Source organism: Chaetodon auriga, chromosome 16 (genome assembly GCF_051107435.1).
Source record: "Chaetodon auriga isolate fChaAug3 chromosome 16, fChaAug3.hap1, whole genome shotgun sequence".
Classification (NCBI taxonomy): Eukaryota; Metazoa; Chordata; class Actinopteri; order Chaetodontiformes; family Chaetodontidae; genus Chaetodon; species Chaetodon auriga.
Window position 1 is genome coordinate 2,628,023 of NC_135089.1, and position 27,755 is coordinate 2,655,777.

A 27,755-nucleotide genomic window follows, 5' to 3' on the forward strand; every position below is an offset into this window, starting at 1 on the left:
TTTTTGATAAATTGCATGTAATTGTGCCTCGCTTTCTTGCTGTTATCCTCAGATATAAACATGAGTGATGCCGAGATGGCCCAGTATGGGCCGGCGGCCATCTTTCTCCGCAAGCCGGAGAAGGAGAGAGTGGAGGCTCAGAACCGACCGTTTGATGCCAGGACCGCCTGCTTTGTTCCTGATGCCAAGGAGCTGTACATCAAAGGTGTCATCCAGAACAGAGAAGGTGGCCGAGTCACGGTGAAGACGGCAGCTGATGAGGTAAATGTTTCTGTTTGCAGCATCCTGAATGACAACATGCAAAAACTTTAAACCTCAGCTGGTTTGGTCCTTTATTTGTTTAAAGAAACCCAACATTTTATCAACTTTTAACTTTATGTTTTGTATTCTACCTGCCCTTCAGAGACATTCTCCGTTTCTTGTTGCTCAGTCCTGTTTGTTCTGCAGCAGTAATGCTCTACTTTCTGCCATCAATATATTTTCATCTTCTCTTCTCACTTTATTCTCCAGACTGTAACAGTCAAAGATGAAGATTGCCATCCCATGAATCCCCCGAAGTACGACAAGATTGAGGACATGGCCATGATGACCCACCTCAATGAGCCCTCTGTGCTGTTTAACCTCAAAGATCGTTATGCAGCCTGGATGATTTATGTAAGTAACGAGAGCGACGTGTTCATCTCTCTGCTTGTCTGAGTGATTCTCACATGCTTTATGTTCTCATCTGCAGACCTACTCTGGACTCTTCTGTGTCACTGTGAACCCCTACAAGTGGCTGCCGGTGTACGACCCCCAGGTCGTGGTGGCCTACAGAGGGAAAAAGCGAATGGAGGCCCCCCCACATATTTTCTCTGTCTCTGATAATGCATATCAAAATATGCTTACAGGTATGAAAGAGCATGGAGATATTTCAGCATCTCGCAAGATTGTAGAACCTTGAACTGATGCATTTCTTTGAACAAGATGTTGCCCTCAATATGATATATTGGCCAGATACAGCAGTGGAGGAAGTATTCCAATCCTTTACTTAAGTAAAAGTATTTATACTACACTATAAAAATGCACAGTTGCAAGTAGAAGTCCTGCAGATGTTACTTAGGTTTTGAAAGTAAAAGTATGCAGTGTAGTAAAGACTGTGACTGTTGTGCTCTTCTGTCTAATCTCATTAGATTATTGTGACTGCTGCGTTCATGTCAAAGCAGGATTTTACTGTTGGAGATGCAAATATTTATATATTTGCAATTAGATGCAAATATTTTGGCATGAAAGTGGTTCAAACCTCTGAGGTGAAATAACCAAACCTGCCGTAACTTTGGTAGAAAATGTGATGTTCATGAAGGATCCTGTGGTGCTGAAGCTTATTCATATTTTTGTCACCGACAGATCGTGAGAACCAGTCTGTCCTGATTACGTGAGTCATGTTGCATATCAGTAAACATAAGTCTTATAATTCAGTCAATAACAAGCAGACAGTGTGGCTCTTTTGGTTTTCTTCAGGTCTCTTTTTTCTGTGTTCACAGCGGAGAATCTGGTGCAGGGAAGACTGTCAACACCAAGCGTGTCATCCAGTATTTTGCGACAATCGCGGTGGCTGGTGGCGACAAGAAAGAGCACACGTCTGGCAAAATGCAGGTAATCCCTCAACAAGATATGAGCCTTTAAAAAAGCCCCCACAGAAACAGTCTGAAGCCGGCTCTGTTTTCCAGGGGACTCTGGAAGATCAAATCATCTCAGCGAACCCTTTGCTGGAGGCTTTTGGGAACGCTAAGACTGTGAGGAATGATAACTCCTCAAGATTTGTAAGTATGAGCTCTCAAAATGAGATCTTTGAACAAGTGTTGCTTATTTTATAGCCCACAAAATGATCTTCACAGAGGATTTTCTGTTCCATAGGGTAAATTCATCAGGATTCACTTTGGAACCACAGGAAAACTGGCTTCTGCTGATATTGAAACCTGTAAGTTTGCTTTTCAATATTAATGATCATGATATGTGTACTTAGAATTGACAAATCGTTATTTGGGACATAATTCAACGCAGATTTGCTGGAGAAGTCGAGAGTGACGTTCCAGCTGTCTGAAGAGAGGAGCTACCACATCTTCTATCAGATAATGACTGGCCACAAACCAGAGCTTATAGGTACAGTGAGGACATTACACCTTGCAGATTTTGAAGAATAAATTCAGAAAATAAGTGATTCTTTATGTTCCTCTTTTCAGAAATGCTTCTCATTTCGACAAACCCATATGACTTCCCCATGATAAGTCAGGGGCAGATCTCTGTGGCCAGCATCGACGACAAGGAAGAGCTGTTGGCCACAGATGTGAGTGATCTCTAGTCACTTCCAGGCATGCACATGCATTTTATTGGCTTCTGCTAACACTGAATTTAATGTAACAGACTGCCACTGACGTCTTGGGCTTCACCAATGAAGAAAAAGTCTCCATCTACAAGCTGACTGGAGCTGTGATGCATTATGGGAACATGAAGTTCAAGCAGAAGCAGCGGGAGGAGCAGGCGGAGCCCGACGGCACCGAAGGTGAGACTTCTCACTCGAGTCTTTATCAATGCCAGCGTGTCGATGTTGTTAACACCTATTTCATGTTTATCTCACAGTGGCGGACAAAGTCGCTTTCCTCATGGGTCTGAACTCCGCCGATTTGTTGAAAGGCCTTTGCTACCCCAGAGTGAAAGTGGGCAATGAGTACGTCACCAAGGGCCAGACAGTCCCTCAGGTACTGTGACAAACAGTGACGCACGATAAGAACATAATGCACGAGGTGAAGCAAAGTGAGGCAGAGTGGTCTGTTGCACCGGCTTTACAAAGGTTCTCTCTGAAGTTAGGCTGCCAACTCGTTAGTTTCCTGTAGCTTCCTGTGCCCGATCAGTGGAAAGCTCCATTCTTAATGGAGTGTTTATTACCATGCTATGTCTCTCATGCCCAATCATCTTTGAACACTTTGCTTCGTAATAGCGAGCAGACTAACGGCTAAAAATAGCTAACGTTATTCACCGAACAACAACAAAAAGGTATGTAAACTGGCACAAAGTATTCTGTTTAGTTGTAACTATACAACCTTAATCTACAGCAAGTGCAAAATAACAACAGTGACATCTAGTGGTGAAACTTAACGACAACAGAGGGTAATGTAGCGGTAACCTTAGTGGGCAGATGAAAAAAGTACCCACTCCAAACCACATCCAGCTGGGACATCTGTCAGCCACATTATAACGTTTAATAGCACTGTTTCATATAAAAATCTGTCTTTTCTGTTGGTGATCTTCAAAATCTCCTGATCAGGTCACCAATGCAGTCAGTGCACTGGCCAAGTCTGTGTATGAGAAGATGTTCTTGTGGATGGTCATCAGAATCAATGAGATGCTGGACACAAAGCAGCCACGGCAGTTCTTCATTGGAGTGTTGGACATCGCTGGGTTTGAAATATTTGATGTGAGTTTGGACTCTTCAGTCAATGGTGATGATTTCCTGCAGTCATGCTTGATGTGTTATAAGTTAGTGGTTAATCCTTGTCACAGTTCAACAGCATGGAGCAACTCTGTATTAACTTCACCAACGAGAAGCTGCAGCAGTTTTTCAACCATCACATGTTTGTACTGGAGCAAGAAGAATACAAGAAAGAGGGAATTGACTGGGAGTTCATTGACTTTGGCATGGATTTGGCCGCCTGCATTGAGCTCATTGAAAAGGTGGGATTAATCTACTCAATCAGCATGTATTTCACCTCAATTTAGGCACCACATATGATGCATGTCTGTGATACATTCAACAGCCAATGGGCATCTTCTCCATCCTTGAAGAGGAGTGTATGTTCCCCAAGGCCTCAGACACTTCTTTTAAGAACAAACTCTACGACCAGCATCTTGGAAAAAATAATGCTTTCCAAAAGCCAAAGGTTGTCAAAGGCAAACCTGAGGCTCACTTCACTCTGGTGCACTACGCCGGCACTGTGGACTACAACATCTCCGGCTGGCTGGAGAAGAACAAAGACCCTCTGAACGAGTCTGTGGTGCAGCTATACCAGAAGTCAGCGATGAAGTTGCTGGCATTCTTGTATGCTTCGTTTTCTGGTGCTGAAGCAGGTAAAACATTACAAAGCTTTGGAACAAATGACGTCAAACAGATGACAGAATGATTGATCAAAAGACCCCCAACATCTACAGAACTTCATACCTTGAAAAATGTTGAATACTACTTCTGTTTCTGCTTTGTAGAATCAAGTGGTGATGGAGGTGGTAAAGGTGGAAAGAAAGGAGCAAAGAAGAAGGGTGGCTCGTTTCAGACGGTGTCTGCGGTTTTCAGGGTACAGAAGTGATAATAGTTTATTTAGATATGACCTTCTTGCCCTGCATTAATCCCTCAAAGATGGTGCCTCCACATGTTCAGTTCAGCTTTGCTTCCAATAAGCTCCATCAATCATGTAGTAACAGTTAACTGGATTTAAAGGAGGCAGGATTTGTGTTTCACACTCCGAATGGTTGATCTCCTGCAGGAAAATCTTGGAAAACTAATGACCAACTTGAGGAGCACCCATCCTCACTTTGTGCGTTGCCTGATTCCAAATGAGATTAAAACACCAGGTACAAATTTAAGGAAAAAAGAACTGGATATCTCCAAATACAAAGGCTGTCATTGGTGCACATGATGTTGAAACACGCTCTTAGTGTTTGTTGCCAGTCAATTCTTGTTTACTTCACTGTAGGTATCATGGACAATCACCTGGTCATTCACCAGCTGCGCTGTAACGGTGTGCTGGAGGGTATCAGGATCTGTAGGAAGGGATTCCCCAGCAGGATTCTTTATGCTGACTTCAAGCAGAGGTCAGCATTCCTACCTCAAAGAACGATACAAGAAAACTTATACTCGTCCTTTCATCCAAACTATTCCAGTTTGTAATAATCTGTTTTTATCCTAATGTGGACAGATACAGAATCCTAAATGCCAGCGCCATCCCTGAGGGACAGTTTATTGATGGAAAGAAAGCTTCTGAGAAGCTTCTTGGTTCGATTGACATTGACCACACACAATACAGATTCGGCTCTACAAAGGTACGTGTCCAACTGCCTGACAGGGTGAAGTTCCCCAAGCTTTTTTTGGTGTAGACTTCAGACTTTACAAGCAATGGATTGATTCATTTGAATGAACTGGATGCCGCATTACCACTGTACCACTATATTATTGCAGGTCTTCTTCAAAGCTGGCTTACTTGGCACTCTGGAGGAGCTGCGAGATGAAAAACTAGCTTCTCTCGTGACCCAGACTCAGGCGCTGTGTCGTGGGTATCTCATGAGAAAGGAATTCTCCAAATTAATTGCACAAAAGTAAGATCAGCACCCAAAAATGCTGCTCTACAATGATAAACCAGTACCAGACATACTAAAAACTGTTGCTGTATTTATTCCAGGGACTGTGTCTGGATTCTGCAATATAACTTGCGCTCATTCATGAATGTGAAACACTGGCCGTGGATGAAGTTGTTCTTTAAAATAAAGCCACTTCTGAAGAGCGCAGAGACCGAAAAGGAGATGGCGACAATGAAAGAAGACTTCGTCAAATGTAAGGAGGATCTGGCAAAGTCAGAGGCCAAGAGAAAGGAGGTCGAAGAGAAAATGGTTTCTCTTTTGCAGGAGAAAAATAACCTCCTCCTGCAAGTACAAGCTGTGAGTATCACACCAACGAAGGCCACTGATCTCAGTCCAGTCATTGTGCAAGCGATCATACATTAGTGTTGTTCCCTCTGTGGTTTTCTCAGGACTCAGAAAACCTTTGCGATGCAGAGGAGAGATGTGAAGGCTTGATCAAGAGCAAAATCCAGCTGGAGGCCAAACTCAAAGAGGTGACTGAGAGGCTGGAGGATGAGGAGGAAGTGACCGCCGAGTTGACCGCCAAGAAGCGGAAGCTCGAAGACGAATGTTCTGAGCTTAAAAAAGACATCGATGACCTGGAGATAACCCTGGCTAAAGTGGAGAAGGAGAAACACGCCACAGAAAACAAGGTTTGTGATTCCTCCTGGACTGTTCGGCTGGTACCTCCACTCATCTCCTGCTGAGTGTTTTTGGTGCCTTATGTTTGCTTGTCTGTTTGTTAGCAGAGTATCGCAAAAACAGCTTAACATGCTTTTATTATGCAAACATTTTTGCTCAAAACCCCTAAACCACGCCCCCTTTTGGGCAGACCTCTTCCTAATTTTGGCTTTGGGCACTTTTCTCCTCCTCCTGCACTTCTCATCCAATCCTTATTTACTTTGGTGTGTACCATGTTTGGACGATCCTGAAGAAAATACTGCTTTCTTTTTCCAATAATTGGTTGTCAGATTGCCATGTTTTACATAAATTGCCCTATTTTTTACTTGTATTGCACACTTGCGACCACATTTAGATGACACATGTACTTATACGTCCAAGCCAGGGCCATCATTATTTTGCATGTCCATGATTTAGAGGTCAAAAGCCTATCGTGTTCCATATTCTTCCTGATCAAGCAGCATGACATTTTCTGCAGTTAGATCATATTGGTGTGTATGTGTACCACCTGTCGCAGGTTAAAAACCTAATGGAGGAGCTGTCAGGTCAGGATGAAAACATTGGCAAACTGACCAAGGAGAAGAGAGCCCTTCAAGAGGCTCATCAACAGGCACTGGATGATCTTCAGGCTGAGGAAGACAAAGTCAACTCTCTGACCAAAGCCAAGTCGAAGCTTGAGCAGCAAGTGGATGATGTGAGTTGCTGTCGGCAATAATCCACTGAAACACTGACATTAATTGACATCTCAATTAACTTTGTGTAATTTGCTGTCAAGCTTGAGGGTTCACTGGAGCAAGAAAAGAAGATCCGCATGGACCTGGAAAGAGCCAAGAGGAAGCTCGAGGGGGATCTGAAACTTACCCAAGAGTCCCTGATGGACCTAGAAAATGACAAACAGCAGTCTGAGGAGAAGATTAAGAAGTAAGCTCCTGCTCTGATCATGTAAATCATGTGTGAGGAAGATAAATCTGTCTTTAAGCTGTCATCATGTTTCTTCTTGTCCTTGCAGAAAAGAATTTGAAAACAACCAGCTCCTCAGCAAAATAGCCGATGAGCAAACGATTAACAACCAGCTTCAAAAGAAGATGAAGGAGCTCCAAGTAATAAACCCCAGATTAAAGTTATATATTAATCAGCCTATAAAAACTGATCATGCCCTCATGATGGTGTCTACGCTGTTTGTTTTAAGGCTCGTATCGAAGAACTAGAGGAAGAAGTCGAGGCCGAACGAGCCGTCCGGGCAAAGATCGAGAAGCAGCGGTCCGACCTCTCCAGGGAGATCGAGGAGATCAGCGAGAGGCTGGAGGAGGCCGGGGGAGCCACCGGCGCCCAGATCGAGATCAACAAGAAGCGCGAAGCTGAGTTCCTCAAACTGCGGCGAGACCTGGAGGAGTCCACACTGCACCACGAGGCCACGACCGCCGCACTGCGCAAGAAGCAGGCGGACAGCATGGCCGAGCTGGGAGAGCAGATCGACAACCTCCAGAGAATCAAGCAGAAGCTGGAAAAGGAAAAGAGCGAGCTGAAGATGGAGGTCGATGATTTGGCCATTAATATGGAAACGGTTGCAAAAACCAAGGTGAGATTTTTAAATCTGGAGTATTATATTAGCAGAAGGGAGTGCTTGAATTTGTGTTACCTCATTCATACTTATAGGTCAACCTGGAGAAGACCTGTCGCTCACTTGAGGATCAGCTGATGGAGCTAAAGACCAAGAATGATGAAAACATGCGGCAAATTACTGATCTCACCAATCAGAGGGCCCGTTTTCAGACTGAGAATGGTAATTATTTTCCTCCTTTCCCTGAAATCCTTAAAGTCACAGTTTTATTTTAAATTTAGTTTTATCTTCGGCTCTTGGTAGCTGAATTTTCCCGACAAATGGAAGAGAGAGAAAGTCTCATTACCCAGCTGACAAGAGGAAAACAAGGATTCACAACACAAGTTGACGAGTTAAAAAGGCTGATCGAGGAGGAAACGAAGGTAATCAAAGGCTTGCAAACACTCACTTTTTTCATTTACTTTTATCTCACAAAGCTCCTTATCTTGTCCTCCTCAACAGGCGAAGAATGCCTTGGCTCACAGTTTACAATCAGCCCGTCACGACTGTGATCTCATTCGTGAGCAGTTTGAGGAGGAGCAGGAGGCCAAAGCTGAGCTGCAGCGCTGTTTGTCAAAAGCAAACACTGAAGTGGCTTTGTGGAGGAACAAATATGAGACTGATGCCATCCAACGTACAGAGGAGCTCGAGGAGGCAAAGTAATTATACGCTGAGATTAGATCCATAGATCAGGCACAAACGACATCAAACAGTCATGTCGACAGTTGCTAAGATAATGGAGAGTAAACAAGAGTCCATTTTATTTATTAATTTATTTTTGATTAACATTAGATTGAATAAATATTAATTATCAGAGCTTTAAGAGCTTTTTTCTCCTCTGCTTTTTCATATTAATTTCAATGCCACATCAGATATTATGGGTCCATAATTTCGTCATCATATTTGGATCAATTTGAATAATGTCTGAGGAAGTTATAAAGTCTCAGTAATGATCAGGAAAATAATAATATAATAATGACTGAATATTTGAGTTTTCTGTAATTCAACAATTGCTTTTAAATTCCACACAACTACTTAAACTCTTAACTGAGGGAACAGTAATATTATTTACATGTAATAATTATTAGGAAATTACAAAGTATTGCCTTCCAGAAACGTTGATAGCTGCTAGATTTTTAATACCTTTTCTTAATAATTCCCTTCTGACAGGAAAAAGCTCGCCCAACGTCTCCAAGAGGCTGAAGAACAAATCGAAGCCGTGAATTCAAAGTGTGCCTCGCTGGAGAAAACTAAACAGCGACTTCAAAACGAGATGGAGGATCTCATGGTTGATGTGGAACGGTCCAACAGCTTAGCCGCCACCCTTGACAAGAAGCAGAGAAACTTTGACAAGGTAGCTTCTTAACCTTAATACCACATCAATTTCTTTACATTACATCATGAGTTATTAGTAGTGAATGTTTTGATGAATTCAGATTCTAGCTGAGTGGAAGCAGAAGTACGAGGAGTCTCAGGCAGAGCTCGAAAGTGCTCAGAAAGAGTCTCGATCTCTGAGCACGGAGCTTTTCAAACTGAAGAACTCCTACGAAGAAGCCCTGGATCACCTGGAGACCATGAAAAGGGAAAATAAAAACCTGCAACGTAAGTGAAATCTTACTGAGAGAAGCTACAGATTACAGATCAGTTATTTCATGACGTGTCTGTCGTTCCAGAGGAGATCTCAGATGTGACGGAACAACTTGGGGAGAGCGGGAAGACGATTCATGAACTGGAGAAAATGAAGAAGCAGACGGAGGCAGACAAATATGACATGCAGACATCACTGGAGGAAGCTGAGGTACAACCAGTAACAAATACAGCCGACAAATATGTCTTCAGTAAAAACACAGCATGCAGCGTTGGTGTAAGTAACCAAAACTGCTTTTTAGGCCTCCCTGGAACAAGAGGAGTCTAAGATCCTTCGTGCTCAGATGGAGCTCAACCAGATTAAGGCTGAAGTCGACAGAAAAGTTGCAGAGAAAGACGAGGAGATCGACCAGCTGAAGAGGAACCACCAGAGAGTGATGGAGTCAATGCAGGCCACCCTGGATGCTGAGGTCCGGAGCAGGAACGACGCCCTGAGGGTGAAGAAAAAGATGGAGGGGGACCTCAACGAGATGGAGATCCAGCTGAGCCACGCCAACAGGCAGGCGGCCGAGTCCCAGAAACAGCTGAGGAACATACAGGGGCAACTCAAGGTACAGCAATGCAGTGTTCAAGTCAGTCATTGAAAGAAGAAATAGCATTTCTCAACTCAAAATTAGCTGCTGCAGCCTTACTTGGTTAGTGACCAGTAGCTTATGGTGGCTAATTTTAGCTAATGTTTGAAAAATTACTGACTTTACACCTCCTTTCTACATGTGCTGCTGTTACTCTATGTTTTAGGATTAGAAAATCTGAAGATATCACCTACTATAGAAACGATCAGGTTGATTGACAGCTTTACTGTGTTTTAAGAAATTTTCAGTTTTCAGGAGACGAGCTAGCATGGCAACTGAAAACTAGCTTAATGAAGCATTACATCTGCCTGTCGAGTCCTCACAGTGTAGCAAGCATTTTGTGTTTTGGCTTTAAAAACTCTCAATACATTTTTAGGATGCCCAAATTCACCTGGATGACTCGACGAGAGGGCAGGACGATATGAAGGAACAGGTAGCCATGATGGAGCGCAGAACAGCCCTGATGCAGGCTGAGGTTGAGGAGCTTCGAGCAGTGGTGGAGCAGACGGAGCGGAGCCGCAAAATGGCCGAGCAGGAGCTGGTTGATGCCAGTGAGCGTGCAGGTCTTCTGCACTCTCAGGTAGGTTGCTTGCCAGAATCAATGGATTGAACAAACCCGCTTGATTTGCAGGAGTCATGCTCTTTTTGTCTTTGGCAGAACACCAGTCTTCTAAACACTAAAAAGAAGCTTGAGGCGGACGTAACTCAGCTTCACGGTGAGATAGAGGATGCCGTCCAAGAGGCCAGGAATGCAGAGGAAAAGGCCAAGAAAGCCATTACTGATGTAAGCTGCTCCTACAGGGCTCTTATTTTGGTTAACCCACAGTTGATGGACCTTAAAAGATCAATACTCCTGTTGTGGTACCTCTAGGCTGCCATGATGGCTGAAGAACTGAGGAAGGAGCAGGACACCAGTGCTCACCTGGAGAGGATGAAGAAGAACCTGGAGGTCACAGTGAAAGACCTGCAGCACCGCTTGGACGAGGCCGAAAACTTGGCCATGAAGGGCGGAAAGAAACAACTTCAGAAACTGGAGTCTAGAGTGTGTCTGCCTCACTACAGATACCCACATCAACCATCAGAATATACTGAAGATAGTGATGGAAAATGTTTTTAAATTTGCAGTTTGCACTAAAATAGACATGATGTTCGACAGTTATGTTGATGGAGAGGAGCTCAATCAATTCATGACTTATTATTCCCAAGTTATGTAAATTAATCTCATTCAAATACATTTATTTATTTATCTAAATGCTATATTTTTTCTGGCTCAGAGCTGATATGTGGACATAATTTCGATTTAGTTGCACCGCATATAAATACAAAAACAAATGAGTAGCACATTTATCCATGTGTTGGCACCAACATTGTGACAGCTGGCGGAAATGTTTCGAAGAGATGGTGAAAAAAAAACTGTTAAAAACATTGTACAACAAAGAAAAATCAGTCAATTTCTCATCAGCAGTTGTGAGCCACATGCTGGAAGCAGCTGGTTGGATCAGAATACCATTGAATTTAACAAGTAGCTAATAACAAACAGGACGTACTGACTGCAGTAGTGCCACATGTCCGTCTATGGAAGGTGAAAAGGGAGCTATGCTTTTGTGTGCAGGTCCGTGAACTGGAAAACGAGCTGGAAGCTGAGCAGAAACGATCCACAGAGGCCATCAAAGGAGTCCGTAAATACGAGAGGAAAGTCAAAGAGCTCAGCTATCAGGTCGAGCAACAGCAGCTGTTTTTGGCCGTAAATAACTGAATCATCCAAGAATCCATCAGTTTACTCGACTGACAGTTTCTACTTCTTTCAGTCTGAGGAAGACAAGAAAAACAACGTCCGGCTGCAGGATTTGGTGGACAAGCTCCAGAACAAGATGAAGGCCTACAAGCGTCACGCTGAAGAAGCCGTGAGTGAATCACAGCCAGCAGAAACCTGTGCAGAGATCCAGTGACGGTTCAGATCACAGATAAGTTTTCTGGTTGATTTCCAGGAGGAGCAATCGAACATGCACATGGCCCGATTCAGGAAGGCTCAACATGAGCTGGAGGAGGCGGAGGAGAGGGCCGACGTGGCCGAATCTCTGGCCAACAAGATGAGAGCCAAGAGCCGCGAAATAGGGACGAAGGTACCGAGTGGCTTTTACTTTATGTGGACAATAGATGCTAAATGTTACCTTCACAAGTTAAAAACTAATCATCAACCAGTCAATAATCAGGGTTCTTAGTGCAAAAATATGCAAAGTTGGTTTTTCAGCTAATGATTATAATATTTTTATCTTCTATATGTTTGAGGCCTTTTTGTTAATTCTGTATGCACACGCGCTGTTTTTGCATCGATGTGTTTGTTTTGCAGGCACAGGAAGGACAGAGCGAGTCGCTGAATGTTGGACTTTAAGTCTCTGAACACCAGTGGACTCAAACGTGCGTGACAGACATGTTTGACGAATAGTTTAATCAAATCATATTAACATCACAGCATGTTGACTCGTAGCAGTAAATAAGATAAATTAAGCAATCAGCCATCAAATGAGATAACAGTCATTCATACATATTGAATAACGTGATAAATCTGCGTTTTTGAGAAGCATGAAGTGTGTAACAGGTGAACTGTAGCTACAATATTTATGCCTCCAAATAATAAATAAGATAAATGGTTCAATAATACTGATTTCAAAAAACTATTCTCCACACAAGTGTAGTACATTAATTATGTTTTAGGATGGCTGGTTTATAAAACCTGCAGCTGCCTGAGGGCCCGAGAGCCTCAGGGGCCACAGAAGAACCAGGTTCACTGATCACCGTTTGTTCTTTAAACTGATTAACAGGAACTTTGTTTGGCTGTAAGCTGTTCGCTTTAAAACCTTCTTTAATTCAGCTTCTTCTGCACTCAATTAATAAATAAAATCAATATTCGACAGCCATGTGACCACAAGAGCCTTCAGTACATTTTCATCTTCATTCGATCATTTTGTCTTTGCTGTTAGTTTTAGAACAATAATAAAAGTTTGTAAAATTAATTTGTCCTGTTTTTGCTTCGTCGCATTTCACTCACTGAACAGGTAAAAAAAATCAGTGCTTCTTCTACATTCAGCAATAAAATAATAAGAATAATATACCTCTCTCTAGTTTAACACAATAAATCAAGGAGTCAGTTTTTTTTGGAGATTTTATTGAAATTAAAGCAACATACATCCACTACCACAATACAATTCATGCTGCTAATCATCATCATCAGCTCAGTTTGTCATCTGAGGTTTTTAAAAAGATGCTCAGCTTGTGGTGAAGTTGGTGAATCAGTCGAAACAAAAAGTGAAAGAGGCTTAACGACAACGATCACGTGACTGAAACGTCCAATGAAGAGACGACTTCAGACAGAAACGCCACGTTTCCATCAAGTTTTCCATCATTTCAGTTTTGACTGGATTTCTTCTTCTGCAGAGAATTGGGTTCATCTCAACGCAACAACTCCTATTATTCACCTCACAGCAGTGTTTAGATACACAAATTAATCTTCTGTAAATTTAGTGAAATCTTTGGCAGAGCCTCCACCTGCTTTCTGTGGGGGAGTTTTATTTGTCTACAGACACTTAATGGCTTTAAACAAAGAAATAAACACATTTCCAGTTAAGAGGATGTTGAACACTCATCTACTCAGCAGATTTGATCGTCTCCTCTGCAGCCTCAGTCTACTCTCCGCTGTCTTTGGCCTGGTGAAGAGAAAACGAGGAAGACTTTAATGGTCGTCATCAGTATTAATGAGACGCAGCGTGTCGGAAGAAGCCGACTGACTCACCTTCCCCATGTCGCGACTCTTGACCTTCATCTTATTGACCTGCGACTCCGCGATGTCGGCTCGCTCTTCGGCCTCCTCCAGCTCGTGCTGCACCTTCCTCAGCTTCATCAGGTGGGTGTTGGCCTGCTCCTCCTGTCGGGCACAGAAGAACCGATCGGTAAAAACCTGCAGATGTAAAGTTAAACGACGTTTCGCTCGGGGCGGAGGGAGTCACTCACGGCTTCTTCGGCCTGCCTCTTGTACACTTTGACCTTCAGCTGGAATTTATCCGCCAGCTCCTGCAGCCTCATCATGTTTTTCTTGTCCTCCTCAGACTGACGATCAATAACAAGGCAAACACGTTACAACACCAGCAGCATACTTCATTCACAGGCCTGAAACATGAAAAGGAGGCAGTTTACCTGATAGGTGAGCTCTTTAATCCTGCGCTCAAGTTTGCGAACGCCTTTGACAGAGTCTGAGCCGTGTCTTTGTTCGGCCTCCAGCTCATTCTCCAGCTCTCGCACCTGCAGAGGAGCAGTTGTATTCTTCAAAGAGACAGAGCTCACAAATGCTCTTTAATGGACTGAATAAATAAATCTGGTCAGCCTCTCCTGTGTGAGATTAATGGCCTGCATGCAGTTTTAGAGCAGTGTTAGCAAATTTGTACATGATTAAACTCTTTCAAGTGGTCTTTGTCCTGAAATAAATGGTTCAATAAAGCAGCAGTTTTACAGACGCACAAAAACAGATTAATGAGTCCAGCAGGATTTATTGGAGGCAGAACTTTACCCTTGCTTCCAGTTTTTGGAGCTGCTTCTTTCCGCCCTTCATGGCCAGGTTCTCGGCCTCGTCCAGACGCTGCTGCAGGTCTTTCACCGTCACCTCCAGGTTCTTCTTCATCCTCTCCAGGTGAGCGCTGGTGTCCTGCTCTTTCTTCAGCTCCTCAGCCATCATGGCGGCCTGGAAGTTGTGGTTAAGTATTGACTAGACGGCTGTTTATGAAGCTGAGAATTTAACAAAATCCAGACGCTTACATCAGTGATGGCCTTCTTGGCTTTCTCCTCAGCGTTCCTGGCTGCTTGAACGCTGTCGTCCATCTCGCCCTGAATGTGAGACAGATCTGCCTCCAGCTTCTTCCGACTGTTGAGCAGGCTGGTATTCTGGAGGAAAAGTTAGTATAAGACGACACTACGCTAAAAAACTTTTCAGGTGATTATACACCAATGAAAACATAAATGTGAATGTAATTTTAAGTCACAAATACAGAGGAAGTCCTGTCTTATAACAATAGTGATGATGCATGAAATGCAGGTAGATTTGCACCTGTGAGTGGAGCAGCTGCACTCTCTCGCTGGCGTCCAGCAGCTCCTGCTCTGCTAGCTTGCGGCTCCTCTCGGTTTGCTCCAGAGCCGCTCTGATCTCCTCCATTTCAGCCTGCATGAGGTTGCTTCTGCGCTCAGTCACGGCAACCTGCTCCTTCATGTCCTCGTTGTTTCTCAGAGCGTCATCCAGGTGAATCTGAACTTCCTGCTCGGTGGAATGAAAATACCCCATACCATTCCAGTACAAAAACCATTTGGAGTACAAGCATGGTTTTGGTCTCTTTTGAAAGGTGACACTGAACTCACCAATGGTCAGAATCACTGTAAGTGCTGCTAACACTGAGTAATAGAAGCGTGAAGCACATTGATATTCAGGAAATCTAAATTTTGTCCATCTGTATTCATATCTAAGGTGCCTCATTATATTTTGGCTGTATTTCTTTATATTGAGCTCATTTACTATATTTATAACTTCAAATTGTGTGTAATATCCCTAATAGCGCTGAAATCCTTGATATGAGGTGATCAGAGCTGCAAATAATTCACTGATTTGTCATGTCGGCGTGTTCAGATTTTCATTGGCTATTCAAAGCATCAGTCATGTTCAAAACCGGTTGTGGTTGGCTTGGTCTTCACACAGAAGAAGAGAAGGAGGTCCTTATGTTCAACTAAGGCTGTTATTGGCCTCTCTGGTTGCTAGGCTTCATATGGCAGCTCGTGATTGGTCAATTGGTCAACCTGAGACTCCACAGAGGAAGTGGAGTCCAGTGACCGTCTGTGTATGTTTCCGGAAGGTGTAACAGGGAAAACACAGAGAAGACGAGCACATTGCCTGAAGAAAACTTCTTTCTGTGTATTATTATCATGTTTTGGACTACATATTTGTACTGCAGTGGGTCGTCTGGACCTTTGTGGATGCTACCAAACCATTTTCATCAGAGTTTTATTGATCTGTTGCTCACAGAGAGACGTCAGCAGTGAGTTATCTCAACTTCAAAAATGTTTTTTTGTCCGTTGTTGGCGTTTGACGTGATTGTATCTTGAAAAGGTTTGTATCTTCACGATGATCGTAGCTGTCTAACGGTGGATAATATGAGTATAACTGTAAACATAGTGTATGTGTCAGTAAAAAACATTAACCCACAGGCGGGCCGTTGGAGCGGTAGGGCTAAGCTAACACCCGGCCTCACATGCCCCTCTTCCTCACCTTCAGCTGGACCTGAATGTTCCTCAGCTGTTTCTGGGACTCGGCCGCCTGCCTGTTGGCGTGGCTCAGCTGGATCTCCATCTCGTTGAGGTCCCCCTCCATCTTTTTCTTCACCCTCAGGGCGTCGTTCCTGCTCCGGACTTCAGCATCTAAATTACTCTGCATGGTGTCGACGATTCGCTGGCTGTTTTTCTTCAGCTGCTCGATCTCTTCGTCCTTCTCGGCGATCTTCTTGTCCACCTCAGACTTCACCTGATTCAGCTCCAGCTGGACTCGCAGGATCTTGGATTCGCCGTGCTCCAGGGAGGCCTGAGTACAGGTGTGAGATGAAGCCATGCTGACCAAAGATGTTAAATAGAAATGATGTGTGTTCTTCTCACCTCTGCCTCCTCCAGAGCAGTCTGCGCCTCCAGCTTCTCCTGCTCAGTCTGTTTCTTTGACTTCTCCAGCTCATGGATGGTTTTTCCCGTCTCTCCCAGCTGCTCGGTCAGATCCATTATTTCCTCTGGGAAAGGAAACGTGTCATCATCGCTTTACATTCAAAACACTGGCTGTGCATTAGAGGCAAAGGAGGGCGCGAGCATACGTTGCAGGTTTTTATTTTCCCGTTTCAGCGTCTCCAGCTGTTCCAGGCATTCTTCGAAGGCGTTCTTCATCTTGAAGTTCTCAGTGCCCAAACAGCGCACCTCTTTTATGGCTGACTCCACCTCTGCCTGACTTTCCTCGTGTTTCTGCTTCCACTCGGCCAAAACCTACAGGGACCGATATCAGAATAATTATTTGGTTAAACTCATTCTGTTTTATTTAGTGTCCCAACAGAAGAGACCAATTTCATCAACAGAGGTGAAATCAATGCTCCTCTGTGTTCATTTTCAAACCTTTATTCAACCACATTTAGGTTGCAAAACAGACAAAACAATACAAAATCAGGTAATGGATGAAAAAAATGTTTAAAAAAAGATACTAATTGTCAAATAAGGCTAAAACGGAGACAATAAAATGCTTGTAAACTGCATGTAAAAAGCCACGGAAACATATTTTTTCTGTTCTATCAAACTTTTGCTGGAGATTTTTGGGCAGGAGCAGCAGTGAAGCTTCATATCCCTTCTAAGAAACAGGTTGCAGTTACAGTAAAATGGATTTGGCTCAGACTTTATGGTACTGCATATTTCATTTGCTCTAAAATGTTCATCTTGCACCGCTGCAGAGTTTTACAGGAGACATCAAGGATGAAAACTACCTGGTTGGTTTGATGAATACATGCCTGCTAATCTTTTCCATCTCTGCCAAAGTGCAGCACACAGTGGGAAGCATTTGCTCCCAACTGAGGTTAAATGAGGCTATTTTACCAAAATGAAATGGTATATTTAATACCATTTCATTTTGGGGAAAAATCGAGTTATGATCCATGAAGTCGCCAGCTGCCCTTCACTATAAATACTCCATTCCTCCAAACACTTAATTTATCAGTCATTTTCACCTTCATTTACATGATATTTTAAGAAGTCTCAGGATCCAAACCTTATCAAAATTTCTCTGCTTCTTGTCCAAAGCAGCAGCAGCAGCATTTGACCTTTCAACGTCCATCATTAAGTCTTCCACCTCTCCTTGCAGCCGCTGCTTCGTCTTCTCAAGGGAGGAACACTTGGAGTTAACGGCCTCCACAGCTTCTTCTGCATCCTGCAGACGCAGAGCCAGCTTCTTCCTGCAGGAGAACAGACGCTGTGAGGTCTTGGGAGATTATCCTGCTTTGAAGTTTTGTGGGGATTTCTCTTACTTTGCCTCCTCGAGCTCTTCGGTGCGTTGGATGGCATCGGTCTCGTATTTGGTTCTCCACTGAGCCACCTCGCTGTTGGCCTTGGAGAGGCAGCGGTGCAGCTCAGCTTTGGCCTCCTGCTCCTCCTCGTACTGCTCTCTGAGCAGCTCGCAGTCGTGTCGAGCTGATTGCAAACCATGAGCCAGGGCATTTTTTGCCTGTAAAGAAATGACAGTGCCAGCATAAACACTCAATCTGCATCCTGAGACTTTAAAACATTCACTGTGCTCGTCTCTTTTGTTCAGACTTTACCTTAACTTCCTCCTCGTGAAGCCTTTTCAGCTCCTCAATCTGCTGAATGAAGGCTTGTTTTCCTCGAGTCAGCTGTGACATTAAGGATTCTTTCTCTTCAAGCCGGCGAGACATTTCAGCTGCACGATAAGTGTAAATAAATTAGAGCTGCCTCGTCTGTGAGTGGATGTGACTGCTGGTTGTTCGGATATGATCAAATCTTTCTCACCATTTTCAGTTTGCAGACGAGCTTTCTGACTCGAGAGGTCATTTATGAGTCTCTGATTCTCCTCCTCTTTGGTTTTCACCTCATTCAGTTGATCTTCGAGTGAACGGCACATTTTCTCTAAATTAATCTTGAAATTTGAAAGGCGAAAGATGCACTTGTTATGTCTTTACATGGTACTCAATATAAGAATCGTGAATTTGATAAAATATAAGACTCATGAATTTGATAACCAACCTTTGCTTTGGCCACGGTTTCCATATTGCTTGCTAGGTCGTCCACCTCCAGCCTGAGCTCGCTCTTCTCCTTCTCCAGTTTCTGCCTGACCCTCTGGATGTTGTCCAGCTGCTCTCCCAGTTCAGCCACACTGTCTGCATGTTTCTTGCGGAGAGCAGCGGACGTGGCCTCGTGCTGCAGCGAACACTCCTCCAGCTCCCTGCGGAGTTTCAGGAACTCCGCTTCCCGCTTCTTGTTCATCTCGGCCTGAGCAGCGGTGGCTCCTCCGGCCTCCTCCAGCCTCTCTGTGATCTCCTCCAGCTCCCTGGACAGATCGGACCTCTGCTTCTCCACTTTGGCTCGAGCCGAGCGCTCAGCCTCGATTTCCTCCTCCAGCTCCTCGATTCGGGCCTGCAGATAAGAGATGATGTAAGTGCATCCACTGAATTATGGTTCATGATATCACCTCAAACTCAAGCCAGTCGTTGAGTTCTTCACCTGCAGCTCTTTAATTTTCTTCTGTAGCTGAGCACCAACAGCTTGTTCATCTTCCATCTTCGTCTGCAGCTGTGACAACTCAAAGTCTTTCCTGTAAAGTGAAGCTGTTTCTTTTAAATCCATCACAAACTAGTGATGCACAACTACTTTTCATTCTGAAGCATTCAGACCTGCTGTGAAATCTTTTGCTTCCGGTGTGCTGGCCCTGTTTTTGATTGAACTTTATTGCCATTGTCAAACAGGACAAGACAGACCTGATAGACCAACATACTGACAGCAGAATTTCCTGAACTCAGTTATAAAATGTAAAACTCTCATAAAGGCTCAATCGTGATGCAGTTGAAGAATGTTGGATTTCACTGAGCAGTGAACGCCAGCAGCTGATGGATTTTTGAGGGTAGCATCTTTTCAGAGACGACTTACTTCTTCAGCTTTTCGTCCAGCTGCTGCTTCTCATTCTCCAGATCCATTATGGACTCCTGAGCCAGTTTCAGGTCACCCTCCAGCTTCCTCCTGGCTCTCTCCAGATCCATACGGACCTTCTTCTCTTGTTCCAATGAACCTTCCAGCTAAATTCACACACACTGTAATTACATCTTCTCATCAGCAACACACGGCATCGTGTTCAGCCTCTGCTGTGGTTACGCTCACCTCGTCCACCTGCTGTTCCAGTTTGGTTTTGGCTTTGGTCAAAGAGTTTATTTTGTCCTCCTCTGACTGCAGGTCGTCCAGCGTTTGCTGATGAGCCTCCTGCAGGGCTTTCTTCTCCTTCGACAGTTTGGTGATATTTTCATCCTGGCTCATGAGTTCTTCGGTCAGGTTTTTCACCTAAAGTCAGTATGAAGAACTGATAATTCTTCCTTAAAAATGGTGATACAGCTCTAGCAAGCAGAACAATGTGCAGGATGCTACCTTGTTTTCGACAGCATGTTTCTCCTTCTCCACTTTGGCCAGGGTGAGCTCCAAGTCGTCGATGTCCCTCTTCAGTTCAGAGCACTCATCCTCAAGCTTTCTCTTCTTGGCGGTCAGCTCAGCGTTCACCTCCTCCTCGTCTTCCAGTCTCTCTGTCACCTCCTTCAGCTTGGCTTCCAGCTGGATCTTGCTTTTGATGAGGCCTTCACATCTCTCCTCTGCATCCAGGAGGTTGTCTGCCTCCTGATATCAAGTTTGCGCACCAATATTAGAGCTTCAGACTTCAATAATCATAACAAACTGACTGCGTGACCATCTACAAACTCTGTGGTTGAACTTACTGTCTGCACTTGGAGGAGGAGATCATTCTTCTCTTGCACAATGGAAACCATTTTCTCTTCAAGTTCCCGCCGCCGGTTTTCTGATTTGGCCAGATCGTCTTTGAGTTTTGTGAAATCCACCTTCATTTGGGCCATTTCCTTCTCGGCTTCAGCGCTCTTCAGAAGAGGTTTCAGCTTAAAATACAGCTTCATCCATGGCCAGTGTTTCACGTTCATGAAGGAGCGGAAGTTATACTGGATGGTGTAGATTGCCTCCCTGTCAAAGGAAAACTTGGGTAAATTTACTCTGCAAGTTTCTGCCTCTGCTTTCAGAAAAAATGAAACAATTTAAATTGAAATGAATGAATGTATTCTATAAAGAAATTATGAACCAGGCAACATGCGATTACTTTCTGGCCATCATCTTCTGGTACTCCAGCCGGACGAGGTAAGCTCGACACAGAGCCTGAGTCGACGTCACAACCTGAGCTAACCGCTCATCCCTCATTTCCTCCAAAGCTCCCAGCAGACCAGCTTTAAAAAACACCTGAAATGAATCAAAGGTCATTATTTATCTGTGCAGCTCATTTGCTCTTAGTATCTCTACCATTAAGTGCCGTCACAAATGAAAACCTTAGTGTGTCCAAACTTGTACTGAGTGTGATCCACGTCGATTGAGCCCAGCAGCTTCTCTGCAGCTTTTTTGTTATCCATAAACTGTCCCTCTGGAACAGCACTGGGATTCAGAATCCTGTATCTGTAGGAGGAATAACAGGTCTGAGGATGGGAGCAAACACTGAATATTTAAATCTAAAACTTCATTTACCTCTGCTTGAAGTCCCCGTACAGAATTCTGCTTGGAAATCCTTTCCTGCAGATCCGGATGCCCTCCAGCACGCCGTTGCAGCGTAGTTGGTGGATAACCAGCTGGTTTTCCATAACACCTGTGATAAAGGTAAATATTAGCTTTATGCATGTTTTTTTTAAAGATTATATGTCATAATAAGAGAGTCATCAGAAGTACCTGGTGTTTTGGTCTCATTTGGTATCAAGCACCGCACAAAGTGGGGATGAGTGGTTCTCAGGTTGGTCATGAGCTTCCCAAGATTCTCCTGGAAGAACATTTACATGTGAAAATAGTTTTTTTTTTTTTTTCTCCCATTTCTAAACTTCAGACAGGGCAAAATATCCAACATTTCGAACATGCATATATGAAACTTTCTGAGTCATCTCTCACATTGGACCTTTCTCCATTCATTTTACCGTTTATATAGCCATGAATCGTTGTGCTGTCACTGGGTGAAGCCTGCTGACTGGTGATTTCATGACTTTTCCCTCAGCAAAAAGTTGACATTTTTGGTTTTTATGGAAATATCTCAACAACCATTGGATGGTAACTTTTCATTGAACGCCATCATCAGGTCAAATTTTCAATGTGTCCAATGCTTGCATGGGATACTAACACACCAAACTAAGATGGTGAATATGATAAACATTATACCTGCTAAACATCATCATGTTAGCATGAGGTTGCTAGCATTTAGCTTAAGTACAGCCTTACTGAGCTGTCAGCATGGCTGTAGACTTTTAGTCATGTTTTTTTTTTTTTTCTTAAAGTGTTTTAAATTTCATGGTTTCAGAAAGGTTCTGATGTCAGTGTATAATAAATTATATCAAAAAAGTCTTGAGCAGCTTCAGTTAGCATCTGACCCTGAACAGCGCTGACACAGTTTGGAAAGACGCTCCCTTCTTCTTAGATCCTTTTTTGGCACCTCCTGCAGCTGCCTCTGCATTAATGACATGTTTAAAAACAACATACAGTAACAGTAATATCTCACTTTGATCATTTTCACTCATCACTCGACTTGCTATCCTTCTGCAAACGACCATGTCCATATATTTATTTTTCTGCATTTCCATAATCAGGCAGAACAAATTCATAGAGATACCTACAGATTGAATGAAATGAAGATGGCTGTACCTGAACTCAGGCTAAGCAATTTAAAATGATCTAACTAATATGGGTTTGATGAAGAATCATCCAAAAGCAAAGGTAGCAATATTCAGGAAACCCCACAATGCTAAAAAACCAGAACTTGCCTTCGGATCCAGAGAAGCTTGCATACAACATGGCCAGTATTTTGACTGAGGACTTCTGGTAAAGCTGCACCACAGACTCGTTCAGAGGGTCTTTGTTCTTCTCCAGCCAGCCGCTGATGTTGTAGTCCACCGTGCCGGCGTAGTGCATCAGAGTGAAGTGAGCCTCAGGTTTGCCTTTGACTGTTTTTGGCTTTAAGAAGCAGTTGTTCTTTCCCAGATGTTGGTCGTACAGTTTGTTCTTGAAAGAAGTGTCTGATGACTTTGGGAACATGCACTCTTCTTCAAGGATGGAGAAGATCCCCATTGGCTGGGAAATAAACGCTCCTTGTTAATAGCATTACGGCACTTACTTACATGCAGGCTAATATCTTAAATTAAAAAAGTACCTTTTCAATGAGCTCAATGCAAGCTGCTAAGTCCATTCCAAAGTCAATGAACTCCCACTCAATCCCTTCCTTCTTGTATTCCTCTTGCTCCAGCACAAACATGTGATGGTTGAAAAACTGTTGCAGCTTCTCGTTTGTGAAATTAATGCAGAGTTGCTCCATGCTGTTGTACTAAAGACAAATCGCAAAGATAATATTTGAATAAACCTGCATCAGCCAATAAACCACGGGGCAGAAAATGCAATCGAACACCCACATCAAAGATTTCAAAGCCGGCGATGTCGAGAACACCAATGAAATGTTGCCTGGATTGTTTCGTATCCAGCTGCTGGTTGATTCGTACGACCATCCAAAGAAACATCTTCTCATAGACGGATTTAGCGAGGGCACCGATAGAGTTGTACACCTGGAAAAAGGGAAAGTTAGAGACAGTTTCCTCTTCGTACAGTGAATATCTTCGTGCAAGATAAATAGATGATTTGAGGGGGGATGAGGGAGGATGCCATCCTCCCATTGCATCCCCTAGTAGCAGAGTGAGTGCAGGGGCAGAGGGGTGAATTAGTTGAATATGTTGCAGATTGTAATGGCGTCTTTTTCTTTAAGATACACATTTCTGTCAGTTTCATCTTAGATCTACAATAATCTCTAAACTAGATACTATAAATGCTCAATTCTGCACTATATTGAAGTCTAAATACTCTAGAAGAGCGAAAGGATCACAGAGGCACACTGTGCCTGTAGTATTCCCGTAATATTTCTGTGATCATTCAGTCACATCTGAACAAAATATTTAAGGGGAGGCTATAAAAAGTCGGTTTCAGTCGGGTAGAAAATTTAGTTTTACCTGCTGCACGTTCTGTCCTTTGGTCACATACTCATTTCCAACCTTTACTCTGGGATAGCAGAGGCTCTTCAGCAGATCCGCAGAGTTCAGGCCCATCAGATATGCTGCTTTATCAGCTTCTGCAAAACCACAACAAACAAAACATGACGTGTGTCTTCTTCCTTTGCTTGCGTGATGCGTATTGATTTGGATGGATGATCCTCACCCTCGGTGCCGTCGGGCTCCGCCTGCTCCTCCCGCTGCTTCTGCTTGAACTTCATGTTCCCATAATGCATCACGGCGCCAGTCATCTTGTAGGTGGACGCTTTCTCTTCAGCAGTGAAACCCAGAATATCGAAGGCTTCCTGTGTCATAAAATGGACAAAGTCAGATCTGGAGCGACTGAGAAGACAGAACGAGCTTTGTGTGCTTTAATCGAGTCGACTCACATCTGTGGCCATCAACTCGTCGGCGTCATTTATGCTTTTGACGCTGATTTCCCCTTGACTGATGAAGGCAAAGTCATAGGGGTTGGTGGTGATGAGAAGCAGATCTGAAAGGAAAGAAATCAAGCAAAAAGTTCTTTGAATGTCTGTTTCAGAGTAAAAGTGAGAAAAAGATTAATTAAACACATTACCAATCAGCTCAGGCTTCTTGTTGCAAGTAAGCTGATAAAAAATATGATAACTCCTCTCAGCCGACAGCTGAAAGGTCACTCTTGATTTCTCCAGCAGATCTTTGAGGAGGAAACGGCAGATTTAACTTTATTCGACAGAAGCTTCATTTCTCTGACAGCATTCTGTATAAAATTTGTGTAAACTTACAAGTTTCAATGTCTGCAGATGCCAGTTTACCAGACGTACCAAAGTGTATTCGAATGAATTTTCCCTATTGAACAAAGCAAATAACATTAAAGCGCCTGTGTTTGACAAATTCTTTGTAAGTGAAATCCGAATAAAGTCCCTCAGGTTGACTCACGAAGCGAGAGGAGTTGTCATTCCTCATAGTCTTGGCGTTCCCGAAAGCTTCCAGCAGAGGGTTGGCCTGGATGATTTGATCCTCCAGAGTCCCCTGTTGGAAAAACAAACATGAAAAAATCTGACATCCAGAACAGGAAGTCAGTCCACCAGCTGCACTGCCAATCAGAAGTCGTCCCCAGCTCACCTTCATTTTACTATTTGTCTCCTTCTTCTTGTCTGCCGGCACCGCGATTGTCGCGAAATACTGAATGACACGTTTCGTGTTGACAGTCTTTCCTGCACCGGATTCTCCACTTCAATAAAAAACAGACATATTGAACTTTTTGACTGTTTCATCTGTCAGTAACCAAACAGCAAACTCTCAGATAAACTTACGTGATGAGAATTGACTGGTTTTCCCGATCTGAGGACATAAAAGAAGACACACATGAACAGAAGAAACTGAACGATGCAGCTGCATTGATTTTCTGACGTACCAGTGAGCATGAACTGGTAGGCGTTATCAGACAGGGCGAAGATGTGAGGAGGAACCTCCATCCTCTTCTTCCCTCTGTAGGCCCGGACCACCTCTGGGTTGTAGACCGGCAGCCATTTGTAGGGATTCACAGTGACACAGAACAGCCCAGAGTAGGTCTGCAGGAAAAGAAACCAGTTTGCACCTGGTCTACACACTGAAATCCAGACTGAACATTAGAAATATAGATTTTTGTTGTCTTTTCTGAGCTTCCAGATAGTCCTGAACTGATAAATCCAGTTAACTGCATTTACAATTCACGACTTTTATAAATGTTCAGCCAGTGTCAAAATAAAGTAGACAATAAATCAAATAACGATAATAATCAAATAAATCATTCATCAGTGTTGACAGCGACTCCTCAGGGAACAAAACATCTCCTTTTCAGCAGCAGGTTAAAAATAGTACTCAGTACAAACAGTGTTTTCATGCACATTACAAAGATTTTAATCTTTAATTTTGTTTGTCAGAGATTTACATCTTCAAATTTTAAGTGTCAAAGCCAAATTATGAACTCAATGTAACTTTTGTGCACTTGAGTGGGTTTAAACAGTCAAAAGCATAAGTAAGCATAGTTTTAAGTCCAGTATCGGGAGTGTATTCAGATTTTTAACCTGTAAAAATGTCAAATTCAGCAGACAGGATTCCTTAAAATGTTGCTCAGATGAATTTAAATCATTTCCTTTTTTAAGATTTTATTTTGATGAAGTTCAGGCTTCAGGCCTCTTCTGTCTGATTGGCGTCATATCTGCTCAAAGACTCACGTAGATCATCCACGCTGCGTATCGTTCCTTCAGGTTGAACAGCACCGCAGGCTCGTGAAGGTGCGTCATCATCACCATGTCCTCGATCTTATCGAACTTCGGTGGGTTCATGGGAAACACCTGGTCCTCCCTGACGGTTAAAGTCTGCAAAACAGGAGCATAAATCTCTGCAGTTCAAACACGAAACACATTATGATGCTCGAAGTTTAAAGTAATGAGAGCAGGTTTTACTAAAGTGGATTTCCAAAACCTGCACATTCACAGTCTTAATGACCTTTAAAAACACAATGTGAATAAAATATGACTCTGGTGGAAAGTGAGGCAGCATCGCAGCTTCAGGGGAGACTAAATGTCTCTGTTGAGAGCCAGACTCATAAAATTCTGCAGATTCTTTATTTCAGGTTTTGCAGACAGACGCCCTGAAGCTCTGTGAAATCCTTCCACATCAGCCTGGAATGTAAAGTGCTGCTCAGACGCCTCGTATAACCGAAAGGCCACATGCACTGTGTTCAGCCATGAAAGGTCAGGTCGTCCCCGGGCCTGCAACCCTGCAGTCCACCCACCCGCTCATCCACGGTCTTGACGGTGACTTTGCCGTCCGCCTTGTCCTGGATTTCAGCCTTGGCGTACAGCTCTTTATCATCGCTGACGAAGCACGCCGTTTTGCCGTCAAACGGGCGGGACTGAGCCTCCGTCCTCTCCCTCTCAGACTTGCGGAGGAACTGGGCAGCCGGCCCGAAGATTGCCATTTCCCCATCTGTGCTCATTTTCTCCTCAAAGACAAAAAAACACCCACCATCAGCATATTTTAAATTATTTTATGCAGCGGATAATGCTTGAAATTGAATCCAGAGCCAATTATACTCACCCTCTTACTGCACCGGTATGTTTACCAGGAAGTTCAGGAATTTAAGTGAACTAAAGTTTGAAAGTTTTTACAAAGATGCTGAGAAAAATCCTGCCGTTAGACACCAAAGGACTGTGGACTTAACACTCTCGATTACACCGCGATAACAGACATTGTCCAGGCACTGTCCCTTTTTATACCTCACCGTTGTCCTTGGTGTGAAGCCTCCGTCCTTTACATGGACATGCGGTGGTAGAGTTACACAAACCTGTTGCTCGTCGTGGATGAGGATGGATCATGGATTAAGCACAAGATGCAGTGAGGTTATATATAGAGTACAGAGACACCACAGAGTGTCACATTTGAGGAATACTGAGTGAATCCACGTGTAAAATTCAGAATAAGGAAAATGTCTGAATAAGAAAAATAATACAGCACTAGTGGTACCAAAGCCCTATAAGGTGCTTTATCAGGAAAGAAAAAACACACAAGATACATACACAAAAATGACACAAAGGAATCTGTAAAGTGAAGAAATTAGCCAAAATTTTATAACATGTACAGGAATTAACTACATGACATGTTAGTATTTTGCAAAAACATCCATACTTTCATATATTCCTTAGAGTAAATCACATTTTACTCTCTGTTTTGGTCCTGATTTCTTGTATTGCAGCTTTACTTTGCAAACCAACCTCTGCTCTAATTTCCAACCCAAATCCCACAAATTAAAAAAGATCAGCATGCCTGTTAACAGAGCTGACACGAAGCTACAGGTTATTTATATTATCTGTAAGATCTCGTCCACGTTCAGACTGAATATTCCCTTTGATTAACCAACATGTTTTGAGGGTCTTACGGCTGCAGGCTGAGGTGATTAGTGCCCGGACGCGAACGGGCAGACAACCTTTAAAAGTGGATTTGAAGAGGATTGATTATATTCCTTTTAGAGGATTATTG

The 27,755-nt window shown here is 43.3% G+C and overlaps 2 protein-coding genes across 2 annotated transcripts; one reads left to right on the plus strand and one right to left on the minus strand.

Moving 5' to 3' along the window:
• The first annotated feature begins 60 nt into the window (after positions 1-60).
• On the plus strand, positions 61-12,349 carry LOC143333555 (myosin heavy chain, fast skeletal muscle-like). Its single transcript, XM_076751630.1, has 39 exons — positions 61-261; positions 511-654; positions 731-887; positions 1,384-1,411; positions 1,521-1,632; positions 1,707-1,799; positions 1,894-1,957; positions 2,041-2,139; positions 2,220-2,323; positions 2,401-2,539; positions 2,617-2,735; positions 3,302-3,451; positions 3,538-3,708; positions 3,792-4,089; positions 4,234-4,322; positions 4,512-4,599; positions 4,722-4,839; positions 4,944-5,067; positions 5,204-5,340; positions 5,424-5,679; positions 5,772-6,014; positions 6,560-6,736; positions 6,818-6,963; positions 7,052-7,142; positions 7,232-7,621; positions 7,699-7,825; positions 7,907-8,025; positions 8,105-8,301; positions 8,813-8,996; positions 9,079-9,244; positions 9,316-9,440; positions 9,532-9,840; positions 10,238-10,441; positions 10,520-10,645; positions 10,733-10,903; positions 11,474-11,578; positions 11,670-11,765; positions 11,850-11,984; positions 12,212-12,349. Exons 1-39 carry the CDS (start codon positions 61-63, stop codon positions 12,251-12,253), a joined length of 5,844 nt encoding a protein of 1,947 aa, XP_076607745.1. The 3' UTR covers positions 12,254-12,349.
• Positions 12,350-13,026: 677 nt separating this feature from the next.
• Positions 13,027-27,176, minus strand: LOC143333978 (myosin-4-like). The gene is made up of 39 exons (XM_076752416.1): positions 26,512-27,176; positions 25,949-26,092; positions 25,147-25,303; positions 25,046-25,073; positions 24,855-24,963; positions 24,669-24,761; positions 24,515-24,578; positions 24,328-24,426; positions 24,140-24,243; positions 23,917-24,055; positions 23,712-23,830; positions 23,124-23,273; positions 22,868-23,038; positions 22,482-22,788; positions 22,092-22,168; positions 21,406-21,493; positions 21,208-21,325; positions 21,015-21,138; positions 20,792-20,928; positions 20,403-20,658; positions 20,062-20,304; positions 19,801-19,977; positions 19,573-19,718; positions 19,150-19,240; positions 18,673-19,062; positions 18,439-18,565; positions 18,231-18,349; positions 17,940-18,136; positions 17,684-17,867; positions 16,749-16,914; positions 16,543-16,667; positions 16,163-16,471; positions 14,957-15,160; positions 14,668-14,793; positions 14,423-14,593; positions 14,053-14,157; positions 13,870-13,965; positions 13,652-13,783; positions 13,027-13,565 (listed from the first exon to the last, which is right to left on the minus strand). Exons 1-39 carry the CDS (start codon positions 26,713-26,715, stop codon positions 13,545-13,547), a joined length of 5,817 nt encoding a protein of 1,938 aa, XP_076608531.1. The 5' UTR covers positions 26,716-27,176; the 3' UTR covers positions 13,027-13,544.
• Between the last annotated feature and the right edge of the window lie 579 nt (positions 27,177-27,755).

Coding starts and splice junctions, on each gene's coding strand:
- LOC143333555 (XM_076751630.1), top strand. CDS start 61: ATGAGTGATGCCGAGATGGCCCAGTATGGGCCGGCGGCCATCTTTCTC. Junction 888..1,383: donor ATATCAAAATATGCTTACAG/GTATGAAAGAGC, acceptor TGTCACCGACAG/ATCGTGAGAACCAGTCTGTC. Junction 5,680..5,771: donor TCCTCCTGCAAGTACAAGCT/GTGAGTATCACA, acceptor TGGTTTTCTCAG/GACTCAGAAAACCTTTGCGA.
- LOC143333978 (XM_076752416.1), bottom strand. CDS start 26,715: ATGAGCACAGATGGGGAAATGGCAATCTTCGGGCCGGCTGCCCAGTTC. Junction 24,964..25,045: donor AACCAGTCAATTCTCATCAC/GTAAGTTTATCT, acceptor TTTTTATTGAAG/TGGAGAATCCGGTGCAGGAA. Junction 13,566..13,651: donor AGAGTCGCGACATGGGGAAG/GTGAGTCAGTCG, acceptor TCTCTTCACCAG/GCCAAAGACAGCGGAGAGTA.